Here is a 24,844-nt window from a genome sequence, read left to right on the forward strand (position 1 = left end):
TGTTGGCGCTATACAAATAAAGATATTATATGAGATGTGAATACAGTGAACGTCGTCATGTATATTAGAATCCAGTGTATGACGGATTACCTTCCATCTCTCCAGGCCAAGGTGATGTCCTGCAGCCACTGCAGCGAGATCTTCAGTAAGGAAGGATCAGCACAAGGCTCCTCCGGAGACAAGACTGGCGACAGGGAAGATGACGAGAAGGACTCTCTGATGAAGCACCTGCGAGAGATGGAGCTGGAGCTGGCACAGACCAAACTGCAGCTTGTGGAGGCCAAGTGTAAAATACAGGTACGGGTGGGGAATCATTATATAGGACATGAATCATTTTATTCGGTTTAACACAGCGCAACGTTAAAGGGTCATCCGTCCGTCCAGCTTCATTACCGAAGTAAAACACTGGAGGGAGTCTGGAATACAGCATTATCTCATATTTTCCTGTAGAAATTTGTTTAGTCACGCCCCCTTTTTTTTTTCAACTTTCTATAACTGAGGTTTGCAAATGTGTGTAAAACTGAAAATTTAAGGTCCTTTTGCAACATAATTCTGAACATGTTTTTGTTAATTATGGTCTCTGTACCCGCTGTGGCTGATTTGCAGATCACCACTGCTTGCTGGGCTGCACCTCACTAGTGAGTGCGGGTGCAGCTCGGCAAATGAGTCTTTGATTCACATGCAGTTAAAGAGAACCCATCGCCAGGTTCATGCTGCCCAAACACCTTAAGCATGAACCCAGGACGGGTAAGCCCATTGCCCCAATGAGTGTTTGTGTTATTTTGAAACGCGGCGCCGTTTCTAAAAAACATACGTTGGAAGTTTGCCGCAAGAACGGAGCTCTGAGTCACGGAGGTGGGCCACGTGTCTTCTCTCCGCTTGCAGCATGTAGACTGACCGCTCTCTTCCCGCTTCGGGCATGGAGAAGCTGGTGTAGCCTACCTCCGGCACTTGGAGCTCCGTACTTGAGCCAAACTTCATCGTATGTATTTCTGGAATGCCAAAGTGTTTGAGAATTTAATAAAATACATGGGGGTAATAGACAGCCTTGTCCCGGGGTCCTGCCACCCGTGGTGTCGGTTTTTATTTTTTTTTAAATGTGGCTCAACTGCATTTTAAATTGCTAGTAGGAAGCCATCTTTGACCCTTTCATCTCGGTCTCTACAGGAGCTGGAGCACCAGCGAGGAGCGCTGCTCAATGAAATCCAAGCTGCCAAAAACTCCTGGTTTAGCAAAACCCTGAACTCTATTAAAACTGCCACAGGGACCCAGCCCACCGCACAGTCCCCCCAAGGAGCGCAGGCCTCCAGCCCCGTACTACAGGCACCCAAGGAGAGCACATAACAGCAGGAGACAAAACCCACAAGAGCACAAGACAACCAAGCAGAGAACCGCGAGCAGAGGGAACCACCGCCTGCTGGATCCTGCCGCGTGTCCGGCCACGGTCTGCCCTCCTGGCCGTGGATTCTTTCTGCCTCCTGAGACTGAACTTCGGGCTGCTGCCACTTTTACACTTTATTATTTTAATGGACTTGTATTATTTTAGTATATACAAGCGCCCCCTGGGGCTTCAGCCGCCGGCGATCCTCTCGGAAACCTTCATAGGCTTTAGCCTGGGCTGCCTAATTCATGTGCGTGTTTTGTATGTATAAAATATGTTGCCGTGAAAATACAAATGTTTATAGAAATCGCGTATTTACGTATCGGATGGAACGTTTTGACACATCGCTGCCTAAAAGTGCAAAAGTTTTCTTTCCTTTTAATTTCATCATCCGTTTATGGGGCTCTGGCCCACGGACACAGCGTTGTATTGTATGCAACCTGCCATTTTATTAACCCACCACAATACTATCTGTAATAAAAATTTATTGCTAAAGCGAGATGCGTCTTTTATTGCGCTGCGTACGGTGCGGGTGTAAATCCGCCTCGGGAGATCTGCTTGTAGATAGTGGATTTAAAGGGGACAGATCACCATATATGACATTGTACAAAGTACTACACACACGTGGATTTTGCATCAGTATTCGTAAGCCAAACCCAATCTTTCCTGCATGTGTTTTGCCCATTTATGTTCCACTTCTAATTTTAGCTTGCAAATACTGATGCTAAATCCCCAAGTGGGACTGGCTGTCCTGGCTCATGAACTCTACTACTCAGTTGCAAGGGGGTGGGAAAAAATAGAAAAGGTCCAAATTCACTCTGCCTGGCCTGTTATATAGGAGTCTTTACAAAAAGGCTGGTGGAGTAGTTTGCACCAAATTTATTAAAAGGGATAGATCTCTTAAAGCGGGGAATAATATTGAGGACTTCGCCTCAGGATCAGTTATCAATAGCTGATTGGCTGGGGTTACGCCTCGAGGCCCTATCTGTCAGCGCTGCAATACACAGGGGTACGGAGCAAGAGCTGTTTTTCCAACCCCTGTGTAGTGACAGCAGCTTGTAACTGCAGGAGCAGCTCCCACTGCTTTTAATGAGAGCGGTACCTGCAGTTACAAACACTGGCCACTAGAGCGGGGTTGGAACAGCGCTGACCGCGGGCGCCTAATCTGCTGCTCCGTCAAGGTCCCAAGCAGCAGCCCAAGCTGATCAACTGATAAGTCATCAATAGTATTTACCTAGAGAAGCCTTTAATAAATTTGACAAATTTTGGGACTGTGAAAGTCAGAATATTAAATCTACACTGGCTATAAGCAGACGTTGAATTGAGATAAAATTTGCAGCATTTCCAGGGGCCCATGGAGCTGTATTTGATACTCACCAGGCACCGGCGCAGTGTCCCCGCATGCTTACAATGTGACTCTTCAGACCGCTATCCCATAAAGATGAATGAATGGGAGAGCGCATATACAGAGGCAGCTGAAAAGTGTCACATTGTGAGCGTGGGGACAGGGAACCCAGTGAGGATCAAAAAGCTCCCCCAAGCCCCCCTTTGAGCTCCATAATGTAGTCTTTCCTCTCCATTTACAATAAAAGCTCTATGAAAGTTGAACACAACACAATCCGAATAGACGGGTACAATCACCTAGTTGGTAGGTCCTAAATATACATTTATTTATAAAAAATAAAAAAAAATGAATGACAGAAACACAATGTATCGAGATCCTTCATCTGTAACCCCCCGTGAGAGCAGAGAGAAGTGCGCCAAGGAGTCCGGTTATTGTCTGTAAGTAAAAGAGGGGTCTGCAGAAAAAAAAACAAACATTCAGTAGTTGTTACCCCACAGGGAACAAGTTTATAAGGGCTGCAGATATTTACACTTCTTGGCCAAGGAGCTTGCACTTCTCCGCCACGGAGGTAGATGCTTTCCTGGTAGTCGGCCCCTTTGCAGAATGAAGTAACGCTGCCAGAACAGGTTTCCAGAGACACACCTAAACCTATTATAAAGTGCACTTGTCCTGATGTGTTTGCCTTCAGGTTCCGCCTGTAATCCTCAGAGCATTTGTTAATCTGACTACTATTGTAATGTAAAGCCGTCGGGTCCAAGAATGTAACAAAGAGCTATTCATCCCCATCGACTGTCCATTCTCCGGCAGTGCTGGGCCCAGCTTCACTCCTTGGGTGTGACCTGTATGTGATATGACTGCAAGTCCTCCGTCGATACATAGTCCGGGGCATTACTCATAAGGTCGTAACCCCGGAACGACTTGGGGAAAGCAATAACGTCACGTATGCTCTGCGCTCCGACAATAACCGCAATGAGGCGATCCAATCCTAAAAAGGCAAATACTGAAATCAGTCATTCATAGGTTAACTGTTAATGTAACAGCCCTGCAGTTAAGGGGTTTCTCACAGATTACATTTATCCACTATACACTGCTGGATCACTAGGGGGAGGGTCATATCCCTGGTCATTGTGCTCCCCAAATCCTGAGAATGAAGCAGTGGTGCACATTACTGACGGCGCTGCATTCATTCAATGCGACAGACTGGAAATGTTGCACTTGACAATCTTCACCCCTTGAAGTGAATGCAGCGGTAGTCACAAACACCCTATCGCTCCATTCGTAGGATCCCTGGGGGCAAATGTCATTAACAGGACAACCCCTTTACGAGGATACGAGAATCAGACAAACACCACAACTGTAATAATTAACATATAGAGCAAGTCTCCTACATTGGCAGTGAGGGTTACCTCAGACGGGTGAGCGCTATATGGGTCCGTAAATCCCCCATATCACGCTCCCCTAAATGCTGTTTCATGTGAAAACAACATTGCATCACTTTGGGGATCCCCCGCCCCCCGCAGATGATCGCTGAGTTTCTCCCATTGCTTTTAATGGGACAATAATGGGTGATGCACAATACTTCTGCAGTGCCACCTATTATTGGAAGGCAGCATTCCTGCAAGTCAATGTCAGACTTTTTACAATTCCCAGACATTGTTGCAAGACTTGTTTAAAAAGTCCAGACATTGATTTGCAGGAATGTTGCCTTCCAATAGGAGGCGCTGCAGAGGTATTATTCCATCTTCATTTGCATATTTCCCAGAGGAGCATGGATGACCTTATAAGTCTCCTCATACACCTCCCAGGCTTTCCTTATGGGGAAATGATACCCTCCCTAATCCTTTCTGCTATCTGAAACGTCTCGCAAAAAATAGTTTTTTTTTAACGTTTCCACTGCACATGCGCCGATATATCACATGTGCAGGAATGCAGACAGAGAGGGATTATCTCATCTGCAGCCTGGAGGAGCATTCTTCCCTGCCGGTTAGATGCTGGTGGTCGTTATATGGCGCAAGGTGTGGGATCTAGAAATCTCTCCTCCGCTCAAAAATCAACAGCAGCAGTAAAGAAGCTCATGGAAATGCAGAATGGAGCGATAGACTGCGGTCTGCGCACTGACTAGAAGGCCATTTATAGAGGCTGATGATGGGCTGAACATGCAGCAGTGATTGGGTACAAACATAAGTAAATGCGGCAGCAATCAACTGACAAACAAGCAAAAAAAATAAAACATTTGTTGACTGATTGCATCTTTTATGCAAGCAAAAAAGTTTGTTTTCAAGTATTACGTCTCCTCATGTAAACGGGGTGAGCCGTCATCCACCGGTATAGTGCATGGGGGACAAATTATTAACGATCGCTCGTCTCCGTACTCATGGCGATGGCTACATTTAAATATACCATGCGAATATTGATGATCAATATTGAACAGAAAGTTCGCCATATAAAAAGACTCTTCCAGGCAGAGAACGGATGCGACATTTCCCCACCTCAGAGAAAACTTTCTTTTAGAGCAGTTTCATTAAGTTTCTATGAAAAAATGCCCCATGTAATTCTTCATGGCTCTGGAGGATGCAAGTGTGATTGTAAAGCGCTGGCTCCCGTATTGGATACAACATAGCAGGATGTTCGTTCCCTTAGTGCATAGATGTGAGCAGCTTGCAGGCTGGACCACGGCTGGTCTGTGCTGTTATTTAGTAGCAGAATCTACTAAACAAGCTAGTTACAAAGAGGATTATGGCACACGCTCCTGCTCCATAAGGGCTTATTCAGACGACCGTATATCGGCCGCGTTTTCACGCCCGGCCGATATACGGAGTTCCTCTCTGCAGGGGAACAGGCTGGAAGAGTCGGGAGCAGTGCACTGAGCTCCCGCCCCTCAGCACTATTTGCAACGGGAGGGGGTGGGGCGGTGCCAAGTCACGGCACTTAGCCCCGCCCTGTCCCCTCATTGCAAATAGTGCCGAGGGGTGGGAGCTCAGTGCACTCCTTATCCCTGCAGAGAGGGATACCGTATATCAGCCAGGCGTGAATACCCGGCCGATATACGGTCGTCTGAATAAGCCCTTAGGGTACGTTCACACCCAGATGATTTGCTGCAGCTGGAAAAATTCTGCAACAAATCTGCACCATCTCAGACAGCTGAAAACGGGATTTGGGACTGGCGGATTAGATGGGCATCAGCATAAAAGACCAACCACAGGTAAGATAATCCTTACCTGGTGCGAATCTGCAGTAGATTCACCTCTTCAATTTAAATTCAATTGAAGGGAAGAAATCTGCTGTGGAACACCACCGCGTTGTGTGGATTTTGGCGCAGATCTGCTGTGCATTTTTTAGCTGTAGAAACTCTGCAGTAAATTAGCAACGTGTGAACACATCATTGTAGATTATCTATAATTGGGGGTAAACTATAAACTAAAATCCAAATCTGACAGCAGCTTTCACCGAATTCAACTGGAACTGGTATGTAGTTCCTTCTACTCACTTATCTAGTCAATAAAGGACAAAACTAAATAAAGACTGACTATATGGACAGCCTGAACAATGGGTGGTGACTAACAGAATAGTATTAAACAAGTGAATCTGGGAAAGAAAATTTAAAAAAAAGCACATATAGAATACAAGAAATTGGGCTAAGCAGCAGCACATGTGAAAAAGACTTGTGTATACTAATAGATCATAGACTGAACATGAGTCAATAATGTGATGCAGAAGCCAAAAAGGCAAACACAATTCTGGGATGTATTAAGAGAAGCATAGAGTCTAGATCACGTGAGGTAATTATCCCCCTCTACTCTTCCTTAGTCAGACCTCATCTGGAATACTGTGTCCAGTTCTGGGCACCACACTTTAAAAAAGACATAGACAAACTGGAGCAAGTTCAGAGAAGAGTTACCAAGATGTTGAGCGGTCTGCAAATCATGTCCTATGAGGAACGGTTAAAGGACCCGGGAATGTTTGGCTTGCAAAAAAGATGGTTGAGAGGAGACTTAATAGCTGCCTACAAATATCTGAAGGGCTGTCACACTGCAGAGGGATCAGCCCTATTCTCGTTTGTACAAGGAAAGACTAGAAGCAATGGGAAGAAACTGAAAGGGAGGAGACACAAATTAGACATTAGAAAAATATTTCTGAGGCTTCTTTCACATGAGCGCATATCGGCTGTCCGTTTTCACGGATGGCTGATATAGGCTACATTGGGAGAGGAAAATGTGGTGAACGGGCGCACAAATCAAACGTTTGATAGCTCGTTCATATGGCCTGGTGAGGCCGGCGCAAATGTGCCAAGCTCACCAGGGCATCGCCCACATCCCCTCCCTATCGCAGGCTCACCTCTCGTTCCTCCCTGCTCATTCTGTGAAACTGGCAGGGGTGGAGCTAAGCGCCAGTCCACCCCGCTTCCTCCAATTGATGGCTATGGACAAGGGGCGGCGTTAAGCTCCGCCCCATCCCATGCCCATAGCCATCAATGAAAGGAGGCAGGGTGGTGCTGCGCTTAGCTCCACCCCCATCCCACCCCCTCGCATTGCACAGAATGAGCAGGGAGGAACAACAGGTGAGCCTGCATTCTAGGATTCTATATGGATTCAGTAGTATTTACCTGAGGCTTACACTTTGGAGCAATGCTCACTTTCAAAATTAAAATGAAATGTAGAGACTTACCTAAAGCAATCCCACCATGAGGGGGCGCTCCAGACTCCAGGGCCTCTAGAAGGTGTGATAGGAGATTTACATCTTCCTGCAAAAAAAAACCAAAACACTATTGACCATTTCACAACTGGAAAATCCTGATTCCTTTTAACTACCTTGTTTTATGCCCCATTTGGAGAAGTAACAATTCCAGCACTAACAGGGCCCACAGACGGGTCGGCCCAGCCATGTAGAAAACTCTATGCTGTAGAACATATAGATCAGGACCATAGAAGCACAGATGTACCACAAGGAAGGGTCCATAAGATTTTCTAATATTAAGTGCATTAAAGCGACCCTCCGCTTTGGGGACATTTTATCTTGGGACCAGTGATACGGCCTGCGGTTGGACCTCTGTGCCGATACCCCTCTAATCCGCCAGGCCCAGCTGTCCGAGCTAGCAGACACAATTTCAGACTACCTAATTCCCACAATGCACTGGTAATGTTAGACTACCACCGCACTATACCTGCTCTCTAATTGGACAGCACTGCTCACATTGATCAACACTGGCCAATCAGAAAGTCGTGCACTGTGCTAGAAGATTGTAGTGACCATGTTGGATGGCTGAAAATGGGATCCCGAACAGCTGAATTAGAAGGAAATCGGTATAGAAGAATAACAGTAGGCAATATACACCCCCCCCCCCTTCCAGGACAGAATTCTGCATTGTAACCAGGGGGTCGACAGACAATTACCGTCTTCTCTGAGCTATGCATTGTATAATGTACAGAATAGTCACCAATAGGCCAGGTATTTTACTCCGTAGATCATAATACGGAACTAATGTAAATTTACGTCTATGTATAAGGCTGTATTTTTTACCACCATGTTATAAACATGCAGCAAGAGCCACTTTTGTCCGCTTTTGCCTCAGTATTTGCATTGATTGGTATTCCTTTCTGTAGGGCACATGCAGATCCATATGTGCCCAATAGAAAAAACAAAGGATAGCAAATACAGATCAAACACCGATGGCATACAAGGTTATCTGTCCATCTTACGGACAGGAGACGACTCGGGTGAAACTGGCCTTACACTGTATTATAAAGTTCATTATAGGTTAGTAAGACATAAAGCAACATCTACCTTTAGAAGGTCTTGAAGAACCCAGCGTTGAAGTTCTGAGCTGTGAATACGAATTGAGCCGCCTCCAACTTCGTTTCCATTTAAGACCAGGTCATAGTGCTGGCTGCGAACCTGGAGAGCATAGAATAGTAGAGTTGGAAGGGACCTCCAGGGTGAACGGGTCCAACCCCCTGCTCAGTGCAGGATCACTAAGTCATCCCAGACAGATATATAGAATCATAGACTGGTAGAGTTGGAAGGGACCTCCAGGGTCATCGGGTCCAACCCCCTGATCAATGCAGGATCACTAAATCATCCCAATGAAGAATAAACTGCCTGCGTCCACTGAAGGCCCTTTTACACGAACCGATGATCGGCTGAACAGTCATTACTGATTGCTGCCAAGTCTAAAGGTGCTTTCAGATGGAACAATTACTGTTCAGATGAGCGAAAGTGAATGATAATTGTTCAACTGAAACACAAGCCAGTGAGGAACAAGAATCGTTCGCTTCTCGTTAGTCGGTCAGTTTCTGCACAACTAAAAATCATTGTTGGCTTCTTGTTGCGTTTGAACGTTCTCCGCTCCATGTTGTACATAGGAATGTGAAGCACTGAACGAGAAGTGAACGATTCTCAGCGATGATCTGCCTGTCTAAACCAGCCGCACAAGCGGGTGATGATGCCATCCGCTCGTTCACTCATGCGGCTGACATTCGTGCCGTCTAAAAGGCGCATAAAGTTGCCCAGTGTTTGAACAATGAACGATAAAACGCTTGTTTGTTGTCCGTCACGTCTTTATGTGCGCATTAAAATTCTCATTGGTTGGCAGTACATTGTGTGTAAATAGGGAAGTGCTGCTGACAATAACGTAAACTGGTTCGTACAAATCATCACCCATGTAATTGTTCATACGAATCGGCGTACGATAATTGCAGCACGTAAATGTAAAACTTAACGAGCACCGATTGACTTGCTCTATTGGCGATCAACAGTTGTTCAAGCAATAGCGTGTAAAAGGACCTTCTGGATATCAGTGCCTACCCATAAAAGGACCTGTAATGGACTAATATACAACTCATCACTGCTAGGACCAGAACTCCTTGGCTTCATACACATAGTTTTACCTTAGCTGGCTCTGTGTACAGGAGCGCCATGTCCTCTGGGTGGGGAGCGGTGAATGGATGGTGAGCAGATTCCAGCTGCCCCGGAGTCTCTTCTTTAGGAAGAAAGAGTGGAAAGTCAACGACCCACAAGAAGTGGAAGGCACTGGGGTCACGGAGTGGTACACCACATTCTTCTAACTGAGAGGCGAGATCAAGGCGTAGCTTGCCTAAAGCATTGCACTATGGGAAACAAAGGATATACAGACATGACAAAGACCCTCCTACAACTTTTTCTGCCAGCTTTCTGTAATAGGCAGCATCATTCTTTACAGGACAGGATGCAAAACCCAAAAGTCTATTCAAAAAGAAATTAAACTCCAAAAAAGAGTTTAAATTAGCAATTAGGAACAGTCACTGCATACAGCACCTCAGAGCAGCACTCACAGCGGTGTCAAGTGGTCCTGCCGCCAGCAGGAGGAGATCTTCAGCCTTCGCTCTGGTAACTCCGGCAAGAACCTTCTGCAGTTCTTCACTGAGATTCCTCCCAAGAGAAGATTTCCACGATCCATCTGATCTAACTGTAACCGCCATAATATCCTGTAATGAAATAACCGCTTATATATGAGTGGACTGGGTAACAAGTAAACCCTCCGCAATGTGCGCCGTACATGTATGACGCAAGTCAGGTGTCTGTATATAGAGCAGGCTCAGGAGCCCAGCCTGTTCCATACACAGGTGACTGCTAACATCTGCCCACAATAGCAGCGATCAGCGTCAATGCCGATGGTGGCTATTAAGTACTTAAATGTAAATGCCCTGATCGGTGTTGAGGAGTTCCAAACGACACCTCCGCGATGAGATTGCGAGGTGCCATTCGGTTGTCATGACAGTCTGGGGTCTTCTGAAAGCCTCCAGGGCTGCCATGAATGATCACCTATCATGCAGCACTTTTTCTTCCGTGTAAAAGCTAGGCAGCTGAACGGAAACCAAACGGTTCCCATTATATTCAACGGGGTCTGCTTGGCGCTATTCGATTCCATCGTGAGAGATTCCGCTTTCCTGCTATCCAAATGTTACCACCATAAGAGCGTTTACTTCTCTGCACAGCCGCCATCAGGTGGCGCTCACTGAAGACAGTTTATGCACTGAACTCTATAATGGTACACCATGAGCGCCCCTAAATGTCAAACTCCTCTTCTGCAATTAATCTGGAAAGATATTTTACTTGAGTCAGACAAGAGTTACTGTTTGCAGTACGAGCCTTAATAGCGCAGGCCTGCTTCAATCCCCGGTAACGGCTTACTATACCTGCTTGTATTGGTCTCTGATCGTCTGCAATGTTGAATCCAGTGCTTTTCCCTTTAGATATTTCTGTAAGAGAAACAGATAAAATATGGACGCTGTGGCAAAGTGTAACCATAGGACTGGGAGCGCATCCCATATACTGTAAAGGACCATCTCTACGGTACCACCACTCTCTAGTATACTTATGTCTGCGCTGCTATTTCCACTGTTTTGCTGCCCCGTGACCCAGAACTCGTCACCCAATTAGTAAATATGTACTTAAAGGAATGGAATATCTTGTAGATCCGCTGGGGAAGTCCGTGAAAGAAAGTCATCGCTGACCACTTTATTCCCTTCATACACCAGCTCAGTAAGCAACTCCACAGTGTGAGGATACAGCAAACAGAAACCTAGATCTCAGCTTCCTGGAGTCTATAAGATGCCTAGAAAGGAGTAAAAGACTGACCACACCAACAGCTGAATGGTCACTGACACCAGAGTTCATTGCTTGCATCTACCAAGAGCGGCCAGCACCGCTACCTAGAGGAAAGCCACTACCACTTCACAAATATCTACAAAAGTGGCAACCACCAGGGGGAGCTGTGCAACCAGCTATTTTAAAGGGGTTTTCCAGGACTATACTACTGATGACTTCTACCACTCCGGATAGGTCAATAGTTGGAGTCCGCCACTCGGGATTGCCACTGATTAGCTGTATGAATGGGCTGCACTCAGGTGAGCCTCAAGACGTCCAATTCATCAGTCTAATGGCCTGAGAGCAGCTCAGTCCTATTCAAGGGAGTGGAAATGAGCTGCTATACAATATACTGAGCCGTACCTGGTATGGACTGAAGCGACCGCGGTGCTCACCGGCCCGAAGCCAATCAGCTACTGAGGACCTATCCTGGAGGACAGGTCATCAATGGTTTTGTTCAAGAAAGTCCCTCTAACATCTTCCAGTGCTCTTCAAGAGGCCCCAGCAGGCACACAACTTACTAGGAGGTGCAGAATAACCTGGAAGTCGTTATACTATATCATTTTACAGTTTCTCTTATTCGGTCTTACTCACCGCTCCCTCCGGGACTCTTATGGCTTTCACACATCCATGGGATTTACTAAGAGCTTCTTGTACATATCCTATAGACAAGACCCTCATCTCCGCCGTCACATCGGTGATCTGAGGAAGCAGATAACAATCAGTGAACTACGGTATAGCTGAGCCTCCACAGCAGCGCTCCCTACAGGAAATATCCTTTCAGACATTGAGCAAGTCATTTCCACATGAACTAGGATGCCTCTTAATGAAGGACGTCATTGTGCTACACAAAGCTGTGCTGGTGGAAGAAGTAGTAATAAAATGTATAGTTTAACCCCTAAGAACCAAGCACAGTGAATTTATGGCACTTGGTCCTGGGATTTAATCCCGGACGATAGTTAAAAAAATATATATATATGGTGCTAGGTTAAAGCTCCTGCAATCAAGCAGGAGCGGGTCCGGTCCTCAGCTGTTAGTTACAGCTGAAGACCCAGAGGAGAAGGGAGAAGGAGTTTTTAACCACTGCTACTTCGCCTTTACAGGGTACATAGTGCTTGATAAGAAGAGGGAAAGCAGAAGTGTTAGCAGACCCCGATCAGCTCTGCCAGTGACTACTGTCACTACAGGGGGATGTTTTTCCCCTGTAACTGGGGCTCTTGTGGATGCGGCTCCTATGGATGCCCAGCTACAGTGGAAAAACGTGAAATTAAAAAAAAAACAAAAAAAACAGTGAATGACCCCTGGAGGTCCTATATGACATCATGGGGACATAGATGGTAAACAAAAATGGTTACAAAAATAAGTAAAAGAAAAAAAAACAAAAACACAATAAAAGAATTATATACATATATAACGACCTGACGCTGACGCCAAACAAAGCTGTCACCATTTGCACCTTGTAATCTATACATAACTGCAACTAATATATCAAAACATCCGAAACAAAATGAGGAACCCATTCCTTACTTAATTTTAGCGCATATATACTAATTTAAAAAATAAAACTACAAATCAAAAAAAAAAACAAAAAAAAACTACTTTTTTTAGCTTTTTGCCCCTAATAAAACTAAAAAAAAAAAAGTGAAAAAGTATATAAAAAAATACCCTACAGGTATCGGAAAAAAAGAACAAAAAACAAAACGCTGTAAAATTAAATTTGGCAGCTGAAGAAAAAAATGAAACTCTGGACCTTAAGAGGTTAATCGCTTTGGACATGTTTTATGTGCTGCACCGTGATGTTGTATATGTACACAGCTCTCGCCATCAGTGATGACACAGACCAGGTGACAAATGACGATATCAGTATGACATGAGGGGACAATACAAGGATCTCTCCCATCATCTGTTTACACACAGGACCACGACGGTAATAAGAGGGCATCCGTTACGATTAGAGGAAAGTAGGTTTTATCACCAACATAGAAGGGGGTTCTTTACTGTAAGAGCAGTTAGACTGTGGAACTCTCTGCCTGAGGATGTGGTGATGGCAAAATCCATAGAGGAGTTTATAAGAGGACTTGATGTCTTTCTGGAGAGGAAGGACATTATAGGTTATACTGTAAATCTTAGGTTAATTGTTAATCCGGGTATACAGGCAGGTAGGAACTATTAGGGGTTGATCCAGGGAACAGTCTGATTGCCATTAGGGAGTCGGGAAGGAATTTTTTCCCCAAAAGGGCTAATTGGCTTCTGCCCTTGGGGGGGGGGGTTGCCTTCCTCTGGATCAACACAGGAGGATAGACAGGCTGGACTAGATTGACATTGGCTTCATTCAGCCTTACATACTATGTTACTATGTGCCGTACCTTCATCTGGAAGCGGGTGTCAGGCTTGTCAACGCCATAGCTGCTCATGGCCTCAGCGTAGGTCATGATCGGGAAGGAATCGGGTAAAGCGCCTTTCTCTTCAGGCCAAGAGTACCGCAATAGGCCCTCCACCAGCCTCTGGATGCCCAGCTGGTCCACAAAGGACATTTCAATATCAATCTGGGGGTGAGAAGTGCCTCATGTCAGAGGAACATCAGCAGAGCCTCCACCAATCTCAGGTCACACTAAAGTTTGGAGCTTCTGTCAGCAGTTACGTCTGACTAGTACCATGCAGACAGAAAGTACTACCATAACAAACATGTGCATTCTATATAAAATGACGGAAAGCGTGACCCACTTTACATTAATTACCTGTGTGAATTCCGGTTGTCGGTCTGGTCTTGACCCTTCATCTCGATAGCAACGTGCTACCTGGAAGTATCTACAAATACACATAGAAATACTGTTTGTGCATTGCTATCAATGATTTCCTAGAAAACTAGGACTGCTCTTAGCAGTAAAGGGTAATGGACCAGCAGCTACTCAGAGAGAGAATGAGTTAGCTGTGTAGTGTTGAGTGGGTATGAGATAGCTGTGTAGTGTTGAGTGGGTGTGGCTATACTACACAGCCTCTGAAATAGAAGAACGGAAGCGGTTCATGAGAGAAACCAACTGATCAGTGCTGGCTACGCCCCTAAGACAGAATGTAGGAGAGCCTGCAAACCATGTGTGTGTGTTTCTAAATGCTTGAGAAGGAAAACTCAATGCAAAAAAAACAACCAAAAAAAACAATAGCTAAACATTTTTTTTCTGTAGGGACAGCCAGATTCTCTACAAGGTTCATTATTGGACCATGTACTGAAAGCAACCTTATCTTCTTACCTGTCCAAGCCACCGACCATAAGAAGCTGCTTGAATTGCTGTGGGCTCTGGGGTAACGAGTAAAACTTGCCAGGTTCCTGTGTAGGCACCAAAAATTCCTTTGCACCCTAAAAACAATAAGACATTACTGTGAATACTGGGGAGAGATCAACCAAGCAGAATGCTGACACAATTTGCACCAAAAGGGAACACATCATGCACAATTCTGAGTCTTGTGAAATGACAATATTAGTAACACCGCCATTATTCTTTTGCATTGTCTCATCTATATGATGTTCTCCAATAATGTAGTGCTACAAAAGTTGCATTTGCCATAACTAAGAAAAAGATCTGTAAATGACCGGTTTGCAGTAGAGAATTGCTACTTAAGCATTCTCAGATACTATATACACAAGTGGATGTTTACGGCTCATGTTAACATATAGGAAAAGCATTGAGGATGTATGGAGGGGAACGATCCGGCTCCGGGGCTGCACAGAACCAGACAGAGATCTCCAGTACATTACTATAGGAAGCCTCATAGCGTGGGCCGACACTTCACCGGCACACGACGAGTCAGTCAGCTTCCATAAACTGAAACAGTGTTATATATTGTTAATATATATGTTAATGCGAGGTGGGATGCATGACAAACCCTAAAAAGAAAGAGTCTACACCGGGATTCGAACCGGAGTTTCCCATAACCTCTGTAACTGTTTAAGAAATGGTGCTCCTAACCACACAGCCACTAGCTCTTTACATACCCCTGGTGTTCTCTTGAATAGTGTGGGGGTCTCCACATCCACAAACCCTAAAAAGAAAGACAGAGGATTGTCATGCATCCCACCTCGCATTAACATACAAATAACATACATGTGTGCAGTATAAACACATCATTGTGTCCCTTAGATTGTCCTGCAGCAGTCACAGCTAATGTAATGTAGTGCTAGTAGAACTTAGGACAGGGCCAGGCGGTGACACTAGGGCGCTTTTATATGGAACGATTGTCATTCAAAGAGCGAACGTGAGCGAAAATCGTTCAGTCTAAACGCGAGCCGCCGACTGAACGCCGAACGAGGATCACTCACTTCACGTTCATCTTATGCAGGCTTAAAAAACATTGTTCACTTATCGTTCGGCTTCATTCATTCCCTCTCATTCACTTAGGCTGCATGCACACGGGAGGATTTGCATTGCGGAATCAAGAACGGGCATCCACCTCTGGAATTCACAGCAAATACCGCCCACAGCATGCTGCAGGATCCCGCATGCGGAATGTGACCCGGCCGTGTACAGGCGGCCTTATACAGCGAATGTAAGAGACTGAACGAGTCTGATCTGAATGAGCCAACGATGCATCTGCCTGTCTAAACTGGCTGCACGGGAGCGAACAAGCCAACAGTGATGTCACTCGCTCGTTCAAACAAGAATCGGCTTAACTAAGAGGACCCTTAGTTACCAGCAGCCCCATGGCATCGAGGCCCCATCTCCATAGCTGTGCTACATGCTAATTTGCTAGTTTCAGATCACCATTTTCTGCAGCAGGCGATGCCATTCTGTGCGGCACGGGCAATTGGCACTGGCACATGTACTTGATATATGGAACAGTCTATCTCACTTCACAGCGTGGCACGCTGGATGTTTATTAGAACAGTGAATGTACCCAAGTGCATGGATTTCTGTGTCCATTTTGTATATTGTATGGAGGGGAACGATCCGGCTCCGGGGGCTGCACAAAACCAGGCAGAGATCTCCAGTACATTACTATAGGAAGCCTGATGGCGTGGGCAGACACTTCACCTGCACACAAGTCAGTCAGCTTCCACAAACGGATAAGATAAAGGGTACCTAACTTTTTGGAATGTGGGATAAGAGGGGATTTGTGATGTTCGTAAACTTTGTAATATATTTAAATTACTGGATTTTGCCTCATTCTTGTTTAACCCCTTAAAGCGACCATCCAGGCCTGGAAAAACAAAGATGGCCGCACCGCTTCTCTGACCACCTTATGTACACTAGTATACATCGGTAGTCTAAGGGTCCTTTTAAACCACAATTGATTAGTCCCTCTCATTCGCTTATAAAGTGAATTTGAAAGACTGAACGATTCTTTTTTGAACGAGCGTATTATTTACGAGGCATGGTACTCATGCGTCGTTAATAAGTTAAAAAAAACTGTCCAACCAATCAGCTTCTGCAGCTCCACTACTTGTGTAGATCCCCTTGATTAGTGAAATCTGCACAGACTGCACTGGCTGTGTGTCTAAAACAGAAGACTTATTTAGATTGTGTGGTGTATCCAAGTAAGTGTGTGTGTGGGGGGGGGGGGGGGGGAGGGGAGGGGGGGGGGGGGGGAGGGGAGGGGAGTCACTTTAAATGGTCTCTTACCATGCTGATTACACAGATACTCCCTCATCTTCATCACCATTCTGGACCTCAGCCGGAGGTTGTACTGGAGCTGGGCACTGCGGATGTCCAGGTAACGATACTGCATTCTTAACGACTCTGATTTCTAAAAGGATCAACCGCATAAATGTTTGTGTAGCAGAGGTGACGGAATGTGTATAACAAGTCAGCAGGTAACACCCCTATAACTCGTATTATACAAAGTATATTGGAACCCCCTCAGGAGGTTCTCAGGATGTCCTCAGGATAGGTCATCAAATCAATAGTATCCCTGCCGATCAAGTGATCCTCCGGCCCACTGTCAGTGCAGCAAAGCCGGAAGGAGTCATCATGGTCAGAGCCAGAAAGGCTTTCACTCCTGTTAACGTCAATAAGAGCGCAGCCTTCCTTTACACAGACACCTCTTCATTGTGGTCAGAGCTGGAAGCGTAATAGGAGGCATCCCTGTCCTTGATTTCAATGGGAGAGAACTTTTAGCTCTGACCACATTGTAGACGTCCTTCTCCACTGCACTGACAGTTGGCTGAAGGATCAACTGAGATCCTGAGCAACGGACCCCCATGATCAACTATTGATGAGAGAAGGTCATCGACAGAAAACGCCTGGAATACCCCTTTAAGATTTACAGGAAAACAAGAAAAAAAAAAAAGAGAACCTTCACAGAGTCTTTAATCTCAAATGGCAACTTTCTGCAGGTGTTGAGGATCTGGACGTCTTTTGCTTGAACTTCGACGGCTCCTGTGGCCATTTTCTGGAGTTGAAACAAAACATACAATTATCAGCAAACAATCACACATCATGAGAACGGTCATCATTCATGTTATCATCATGTACTGATTGACTTCTCACCGAATTCTCCTGACCAGACGGCCGTGGTATGACCGTCCCCTTCACCAACAGCACAGACTCTAATGGGACCGCATTCATCCTTTCCTTTAGCCTAGAAGCATCCTAGTAACACAAAGCACAGAAAGTCAGTGAAACAAATGTTATAATGAAGCATTACTGAATCATTCAGTCCTTAAAGGGGTTGTCTGGGTTAGAAAAAAACATTTTTAAATACTCTACTGGATAATATTAGGTTGTTAGAAAGGGTGTCCTCCCACCCCATCTATTAACCTCCTGCTCTGGAGGACCCAGCATGTCAGTATATTACATGGATAGAACACTGGTTTCAATAGGAACTGTGTAATGCTTCATTTCTCCTGTGGTGGCGCTGCAGGAAATTTGAACACTTGATATTAAAACAACCCCCAGATTACAGCTGATCGCTATAGATCAACTTATTTTTGGGGCAGAATTCCAATGAGACAAGTTTCTACAACACAGACTCGGACTCACAGTCTAGTTGTCCCATGTGTGTTTCCAGGAAAGTCTTGGAAGACATGCAGCAAAGTGATGCTGTGACTGAAAAGTGAACTTAGCGTACAGTGCAGCAAAGAATTCGCTGAGACGTGGTCACTGTGGCCAGAAGCTCCGTCTGGCTGTGGCTCACAAATGACTTAGGCCTCGTGTCCACGGGGAAAATGAGGCCCGCCGCGGATTCTTCATGTAGAATCTGCAGCGGGTCCCTCCTGCCCCGCGGACATGAGGCCTAAAAAGAAGAATAAACTCACCTGCTCCAGACGATGCGGATCTTCCTTCCTTCGCGGCCGGATCTTCTTTCTTCGGCCCGGCAGATTTGCTCAGCACACCGGCAGCGTGCCGGTGTGCTGAGCAAAGAAGGTCCGGCCGCGAAGGAAGGAAGATCCGCATCGTCCGAAGCAGGTGAGTTTAATTCTGGTACGGGTCTCCCGCGGATCCGGACGGCTTCCATAGGCTTCAATAGAAGCCTGCGGGAGCCGTTCCCGTGGGAGACCCGCACGAAAATGGAGCATGTCCCTTTTTTTTCCCACACGTGGATCCGCGCCAGACGGGAAAAATGACATCCGCAGGTATTTAACTACCTGCGGGTGTCTAATGCATCCTTAAGGGGCGCGGATCCGCGTGCGGAAAAAATGTTGTGGATTTGAAATTAAAATTATCCCGTGGACATGAGGCCTTAAACAGTTACTGACGTATCATGGTTAACGGCCGCGTAATTTTACGTAACCATGTGACCATTAACCATGGACAGGCAGAAACCACTTAAATTATTACTACAAGCGGGAACCTCACGATCCATTCTTAGAATCTGTGGGGGAGCTGGTGCTCAGACCCCCCATCGATGATAAAACGATTCTTGTGGATATAGGACAACCCCTTTAACCGATACATAGTTTTCCGTAGAGGCCTGTCCAACACACAACTTACCTCACCTGAAGGAAGGACCACCTGGATCAGCCCATGAAAATCTCGGAGTACGAGGAAGATATCATGTCTAGAAAGCAATGACAGGACAATTATCACTAGACGAGGTTAGTGGACGAGCGGACCGGTCATCACTTGATGGACGGGTAAGCAAAGACTCATCAAAGCACTGATAATTAGTGAAAATTTAGGAGTCAAACACGTAGAAACATCTACAATACTATAAAGGGTTATTATAAATGAGCTTCCCGATTTGAAACACTCATAACTCATGTTTAACCCCCTAACGCTCCAGGACGTACAGTCATGCCCTGGGTATGTGGGTTTGTATGAAGGGGAATTTGGACACCCACCGGCAACAGCGACGATCAGCGCTCACACTGATCGTGGCTGTTAACAATTTACATGGCACCGTCAAGTCAGAATTCTGAGGTCCCCACAATGTGATCGCGGGGTGCCGTTTGGTTGTTATGGCAGCCGGGAACCTTCTGAACGCCCCCAGGGTTGCCACTGCAGATTGCCTATCAAGGGTGTAGCGTAATAGACTGCCTGTCAGATTGCAGTATAACACAATACTATAGTATCACATCATACTGCGGGAGTCATCAAACCACTGCAAGTTCAAGTAAAAAGAGTAAAAGTCAGTTTTAAAAAGTTTAATTTATTTTTTGAAAAAAATAAAAAGGTAATGAAAGAAAAAAAAAAATAATGTTTTTTCCATATTTTTAATTTAATAAAATCTAAAGGGAAAAAAAATATATATATTATTTATACCCTATATATATATATATATATATATATATATATATATATATATATATATATATATATTAATATATATATATATATATATATATATATATTAGTATTGCTGCTACCGTAGAAGTCTGATCGAAGTGACGCATTATTTACCCCACACAGTATATGTAGTCTCGGGGAAAAAAAAAATACACAACGTCAGAATTGTGTTTTTTTTTTCGCCACCCTATTTCTAAGAAAATAATCTAATAAGAAGCAATCAAAAGTGATATGTATTCCAAAATGGTACCAATAGAAACTACAGGACGTCCCGCAAAAAAATCAAGCCCTCAGACAGTTGCATCGATGGATAAATAAAACAGTTACGATTTTTTGAAAATGGTAAGAAAAAAACTAAAATGGGGAAAAAAGGGGTGGTCCTTAAGGTGGTTTCCGAGACCTACCATTTCTGTACAGCCAGCCCCCCATACAGTAAAATAACAAATAAGCATATACTCACCTCCCCAGTGTGTCCTGCGGCGCTGCTCAGGGTCTCCCCACTGATGTCACGTTTACCGGCTTCCCCAGCCTGTTTACAGAGCATCGCAGACACTGCAGCCAATAACAGAGCTCAGTGCTCGAATCACGGAGCTCATCTATTGGCTACAGCATCTGTGACGTCCTGTAAACTGGGCGGGGTTGCAGTCTGTACACAAACAAAGGCGCAGAAGACAGTATGGGGGGCTGGCTGTACAGATATATTAGATCTCAGAAACCCTCTTTAATGGCGCTCAGATCCATAAATTTGATGTTAATTGAAGCAGAAACTCAAAAATTTTCATTTAGCAAAACTCTCTACCATAAGACTTCCTTGTTGCCCATAGCAACCAATCACAGCCCAGCTTTCATCTCTCAAGTTGCTGAGGTAAAATGAAAGCTGCACTGTGATTGGTTGCTATGGGCAACAAGGACCATCTTACTGTTAGATGGATTTGCTAAATGAGGCCCAAAAAGTTTTCTTCTGCCGTAGTAGTCACTAGGGAAATATGGGACAAAATGGTCGCCAACAAAGACAGGAAAGCGTTTTGTGTCCTTGATTTTCACGTCCGCTAGTCTGTCATCGTTGTGCAATGTCATTTTCTAATAATCTTTGGTGGGCATTCCCCCAGTGGGTGCGCAATACGCAAGCAGTGCTCCATTTTAAGGAAAAAGGTTGCATCTGTAAGTGAAAATCATCTGGCCGTCCACCAGTAAGCGTGGAAACAGCGGAGCTCGTCCGTGCGAGCTTCACATGAAGTCCACCATCAGAGCGAGTAGAGAATTGTAGCTGCCGCCGACTGTGTGTGGGATTCTGCGCAAATGTTTGTGAGGTCATCCCTACTGATTACATTGTTAACGGCCCTGAAACCGGACAACAAAGCGCGGCGACGTTCTTTATGAGAGAATGCACACGCTAATGGAAGGCGGTGACTTCATGGGATCTTTAGTGTTTAGTGATGAAGCCGCCTTCAACCCTTCGGGCAACAAGTGTGATGTCACTATCTGGGGAGGAAAACCCACCGGTCTACGTGGAGCGTACGGACGACTCCCCCGAGGTGAATGTGTTTTGTGCTATAACCTATACGAAAGTGTACGGTCCCTTCATTCTCCATGAGGCAGCAATCCTGTGGATTTCGTACCTGGACGCTACAAACATGGCTTCTGCCGCAGACGAAACAAGAAATCCCAGGTTCCAGCTTCCAACAGGACGAGGCGCCCCCTATTGTCACAATGTGTCAGAAGTGACTTCGATAGGCGACTACCATACAGATGGATGGGCTGTGCAGGCGGTGATGATAGTGATCTTCCTCCTTGGCCTCCACGTTCCCAGCATCTTACGTCTTCTCCGGGGGAGTGTTACTCTGCATGCCCCCTCATCACGGACCATACATGATCCACAAGGACGCATCACAGAAGCCATTGCATCAGTCAGCTGTCATACGCCATAACGGTATGGCAGGAACTTGTCTACAGGCTCCATGTGTGTCCAGCGATAAAGAGGGTCACATTGATCACCTCTGAGGGGGAAACCATTTGTGATGTGGTGCAACAAAACTCTTTGGGTTCCGGATTCCATTTCTACCAAATCTCTGTATCTGAGGGTCATTGAACAGAGTTATGGGGGTTACAAGTCATTTGTAATAACCCGTGAATTACGTGACTAACGATAAAAGAACGTCATTACTCGATGAGTCAGACAGAAATATTTAGCATAACTGAGGTTTTTAAGAAAAGGCAACCCAAATAATCAGCCCCCAGCAGAATACCCCTCTCCGGCACCTCTGGTACTGCAGCCATCCACACAGCGTCACCTCCTGCCCCACGTGATCCGTCCGCAGCTCCCCGCACGTGTGCGAGCGAAAGGCGAAGCTGTTCAAGGCTGGAAGACATAGGAAAAGCACTAAGAAACGGCGTAGAATACCCAGATGAGCAGCGCAGGAGAGGCCTCTACACGCACACAGGACACACCTCTACACCGTGCGTGCAGCAGGCGCCTCCACACGCGCACACAGGCAACCGGATGACTAACTACTATTGTGTGAACTTGCGCTAAATTTCTAAATGCATCAGCTTCCTAAGGTGACATCAGCTGACGCCGGGGGGATTGCAGCATCCGGCTGGGGTGACCAGCCCATCATCAGGTAGCGCTGCCTCGGGGAGGGCAGCTGCCCAGACAGGGTAATCATTCAGTTGTATCACATAATTATATACATGCAGGTGGACACATCTCCTTCATACAAACGTATTTGTGCACGCAATATGCAGGGAGTACAACCCATTGACTTCAATGGGTTCGTTCACCTGCGTAAATTTTGTGCACGCATTTTCAGCCATGCAAAAGAAGATAGAACATGTTCTATCTTTCTGCGTATAGATCCTCATAGAAGTCAATGCGGTGATGCAAATGTGCGCGCAATACGAAAGGCGAGGAGTGAAATACTGCGCCATTCCACTGGAAAAAGAACACATCTGGAACTCATTAGGCTATAATTTGGGCGGTATTCGTCTGCCGCGTGCGACTGATCGTGCCCTGCGGGCAGGAAAGATGCAGTGAGATACATTGATACGCACGCAAAAAGCCTTGACTATAGCGAAAAAAGGTTGCGCTAAGACGCGCACGATTGTGCTGATGCTCGTGTGAAGCGGGCCTATGGATATCTTCACATGCAGTGTAAGTCCGTGGCATCGCAGTGCAGCCACGCGGAGGTCGTTTAACGGATCTGATCTACATGCTGGGGAAAAAAAGTGCAGTAGAAGTCATGTGATGTGCAGATTTCAAATCTACAAGTCATTTTATGCTGCGGACTGCGCCGAATTTATGTGTACAATACACAGATACAACGGTCGGATGCGTATTTGAGTCCGTGAATACGCAGGGCATCCATGGGTTGCAATATGCTGTTACCTTGCGGTTTTCCGCCTACAGGCAGTCCTTTTCCATGTGTGACAAAACGCACGAAATCCCATTGATTTCATGCATAAATGCACAGCGAATCTGCAGGTTTCCTTTAGATTTGCGCACACTCGTTGATTTCAATGAACCCATACCCAGGCAGGACGGACATGCTGCGGTATTTTTTTTTCATATGACCAAAAGTTACGTGATGTGAACGACCCCTTCAAAGAAAACCCCGTTAATTACTGGAGTGATATATTACATAGGTATAATATAACATCTGGAGTGATATATTACATAGGTATAATATAACATCTGGAGTGATATATTACATAGGTATAATATAACATCTGGCATCAGAGCGCTCGCTCACCTACAGTCCCGGCGGTCTCGTGACTTGTCACGATACTCGCAGAGTTTTGCCGATGCGTTACACACAATGTCCGGATCCCCGGTCGTCTCTTTAGGAGGCCGCAGCCAACGAGCAGCTTCACTCCAGCACGAAACGCCATCATGTATTCAATGTCGTGTCCGCCTTATACTGATCTGAACGTACGCACGATGACTTCCTATCAAGAAAAAAATTGCGTAAATGACAGATGAGACCATCAAACCGGCCCATTAGTTTGTTTTAGCGCTTCATGTGTCCGTCAGTGTAAAACCAAACTCCGTAGCTGCTAAACATGGCTGCCGTTACTAACCGGATGCCGCGAAACGAGGAAAAAGAGATCAGTTATTAATACGGCTGATGTCGGTATAAACTGCGGCAACATTTTATACAATGTACTTTGTGATGCAAGATCTCCGTCACCCGTTGGCGAATTAAATTATCCCTCTTTACAACGTACAGACCGAATACGTCTCGGCGTCGAGCGCCCGCGACAATTAAATGCGGTTTATACTCCTCTGCAAGCCAAATACATTTGCAAGAACTTATTTTAACTATTCATTTAATCACGTAGGATGGCCTAGAATGGCGCACATGCAATAGATAATACGGTTTCCATTCACTGACAGCAAGCAGTGATCTCTAAAGTATAGAAAACCAATCATATAAGTGCAGGGAATTAAAGCTCTTATAATCACTAATTGCAAAAGGCTTTCCTAATTTTCTAAGATGCAAAACAATCAATTAAGTAAGAGAACGAGTCGCACCATCTTACTTGTCACATGGATGTCCTTGTGCAACCAACCTCAGTGTCGGCGCAACGAAACTTGATAGATAGCAAATAACCATGTGACACAAAGGAGCCAAAGACAATTCAGTCAGCAGCCGGGCAAGCAGAGGCAGAAGCAGCCATCTTTACTAAGGGCGTAGGAGTGGGAAAGCTCCTCGATGACGTCATTTGGATCTGGGTTTGCGTTCTACGCCTCGCTTTCGTTTGGGCTGCGGTAACTTC

General features: G+C 45.5%; 2 protein-coding genes and 2 non-coding genes across 9 annotated transcripts in view; 1 reads left to right on the top strand and 3 right to left on the bottom strand.

Moving 5' to 3' along the window:
• The window catches only part of RABGAP1L (RAB GTPase activating protein 1 like), a 332,919-nt gene extending 331,039 nt beyond the window's left edge, over positions 1 to 1,880 (top strand). For all 4 annotated transcript variants that reach the window (XM_066597506.1, XM_066597507.1, XM_066597508.1 and 1 more), the window contains 2 exons: positions 106 to 297; positions 1,168 to 1,880. In XM_066597506.1, coding sequence (XP_066453603.1) covers positions 106 to 297; positions 1,168 to 1,344 — 369 coding nt within the window. In that variant the 3' untranslated portion in view covers positions 1,345 to 1,880. The remainder of the gene's footprint in view (positions 1 to 105; positions 298 to 1,167) is intronic.
• A 1,150-nt stretch (positions 1,881 to 3,030) lies between these two features.
• Positions 3,031 to 24,653, bottom strand: DARS2 (aspartyl-tRNA synthetase 2, mitochondrial). Of its 3 annotated transcripts, none has more exons than XM_066597510.1 (18): positions 24,600 to 24,653; positions 23,818 to 24,013; positions 22,328 to 22,427; positions 19,274 to 19,340; positions 17,831 to 17,932; positions 17,637 to 17,732; positions 16,964 to 17,087; positions 15,340 to 15,386; positions 14,597 to 14,703; positions 14,087 to 14,156; positions 13,715 to 13,894; positions 11,943 to 12,050; positions 10,898 to 10,960; positions 10,034 to 10,186; positions 9,611 to 9,829; positions 8,508 to 8,618; positions 7,392 to 7,467; positions 3,031 to 3,711 (listed from the first exon to the last, which is right to left on the bottom strand). In XM_066597510.1, exons 2-18 carry the CDS (start codon positions 23,957 to 23,959, stop codon positions 3,548 to 3,550), a joined length of 1,929 nt encoding a protein of 642 aa, XP_066453607.1. In that variant the 5' UTR covers positions 23,960 to 24,013; positions 24,600 to 24,653; the 3' UTR covers positions 3,031 to 3,547. The 3 variants fall into 3 exon arrangements, with proteins under 3 accessions (XP_066453607.1, XP_066453608.1, XP_066453609.1); XM_066597511.1 differs by having other exon boundaries at positions 24,608 to 24,642; XM_066597512.1 differs by lacking the exons at positions 22,328 to 22,427; positions 23,818 to 24,013; positions 24,600 to 24,653 and having other exon boundaries at positions 19,279 to 19,340.
• Positions 15,035 to 15,167, bottom strand: LOC136622685 (small Cajal body-specific RNA 3). The gene has a single exon (XR_010791877.1). It is a non-coding gene; the product is annotated as a small Cajal body-specific RNA 3 (non-coding RNA).
• LOC136622684 (small Cajal body-specific RNA 3) lies at positions 16,272 to 16,402 on the bottom strand. Its single transcript, XR_010791876.1, has one exon. It is a non-coding gene; the product is annotated as a small Cajal body-specific RNA 3 (non-coding RNA).
• Positions 24,654 to 24,844: the final 191 nt, after the last annotated feature.

Source organism: Eleutherodactylus coqui, chromosome 3 (genome assembly GCF_035609145.1).
Source record: "Eleutherodactylus coqui strain aEleCoq1 chromosome 3, aEleCoq1.hap1, whole genome shotgun sequence".
Classification (NCBI taxonomy): Eukaryota; Metazoa; Chordata; class Amphibia; order Anura; family Eleutherodactylidae; genus Eleutherodactylus; species Eleutherodactylus coqui.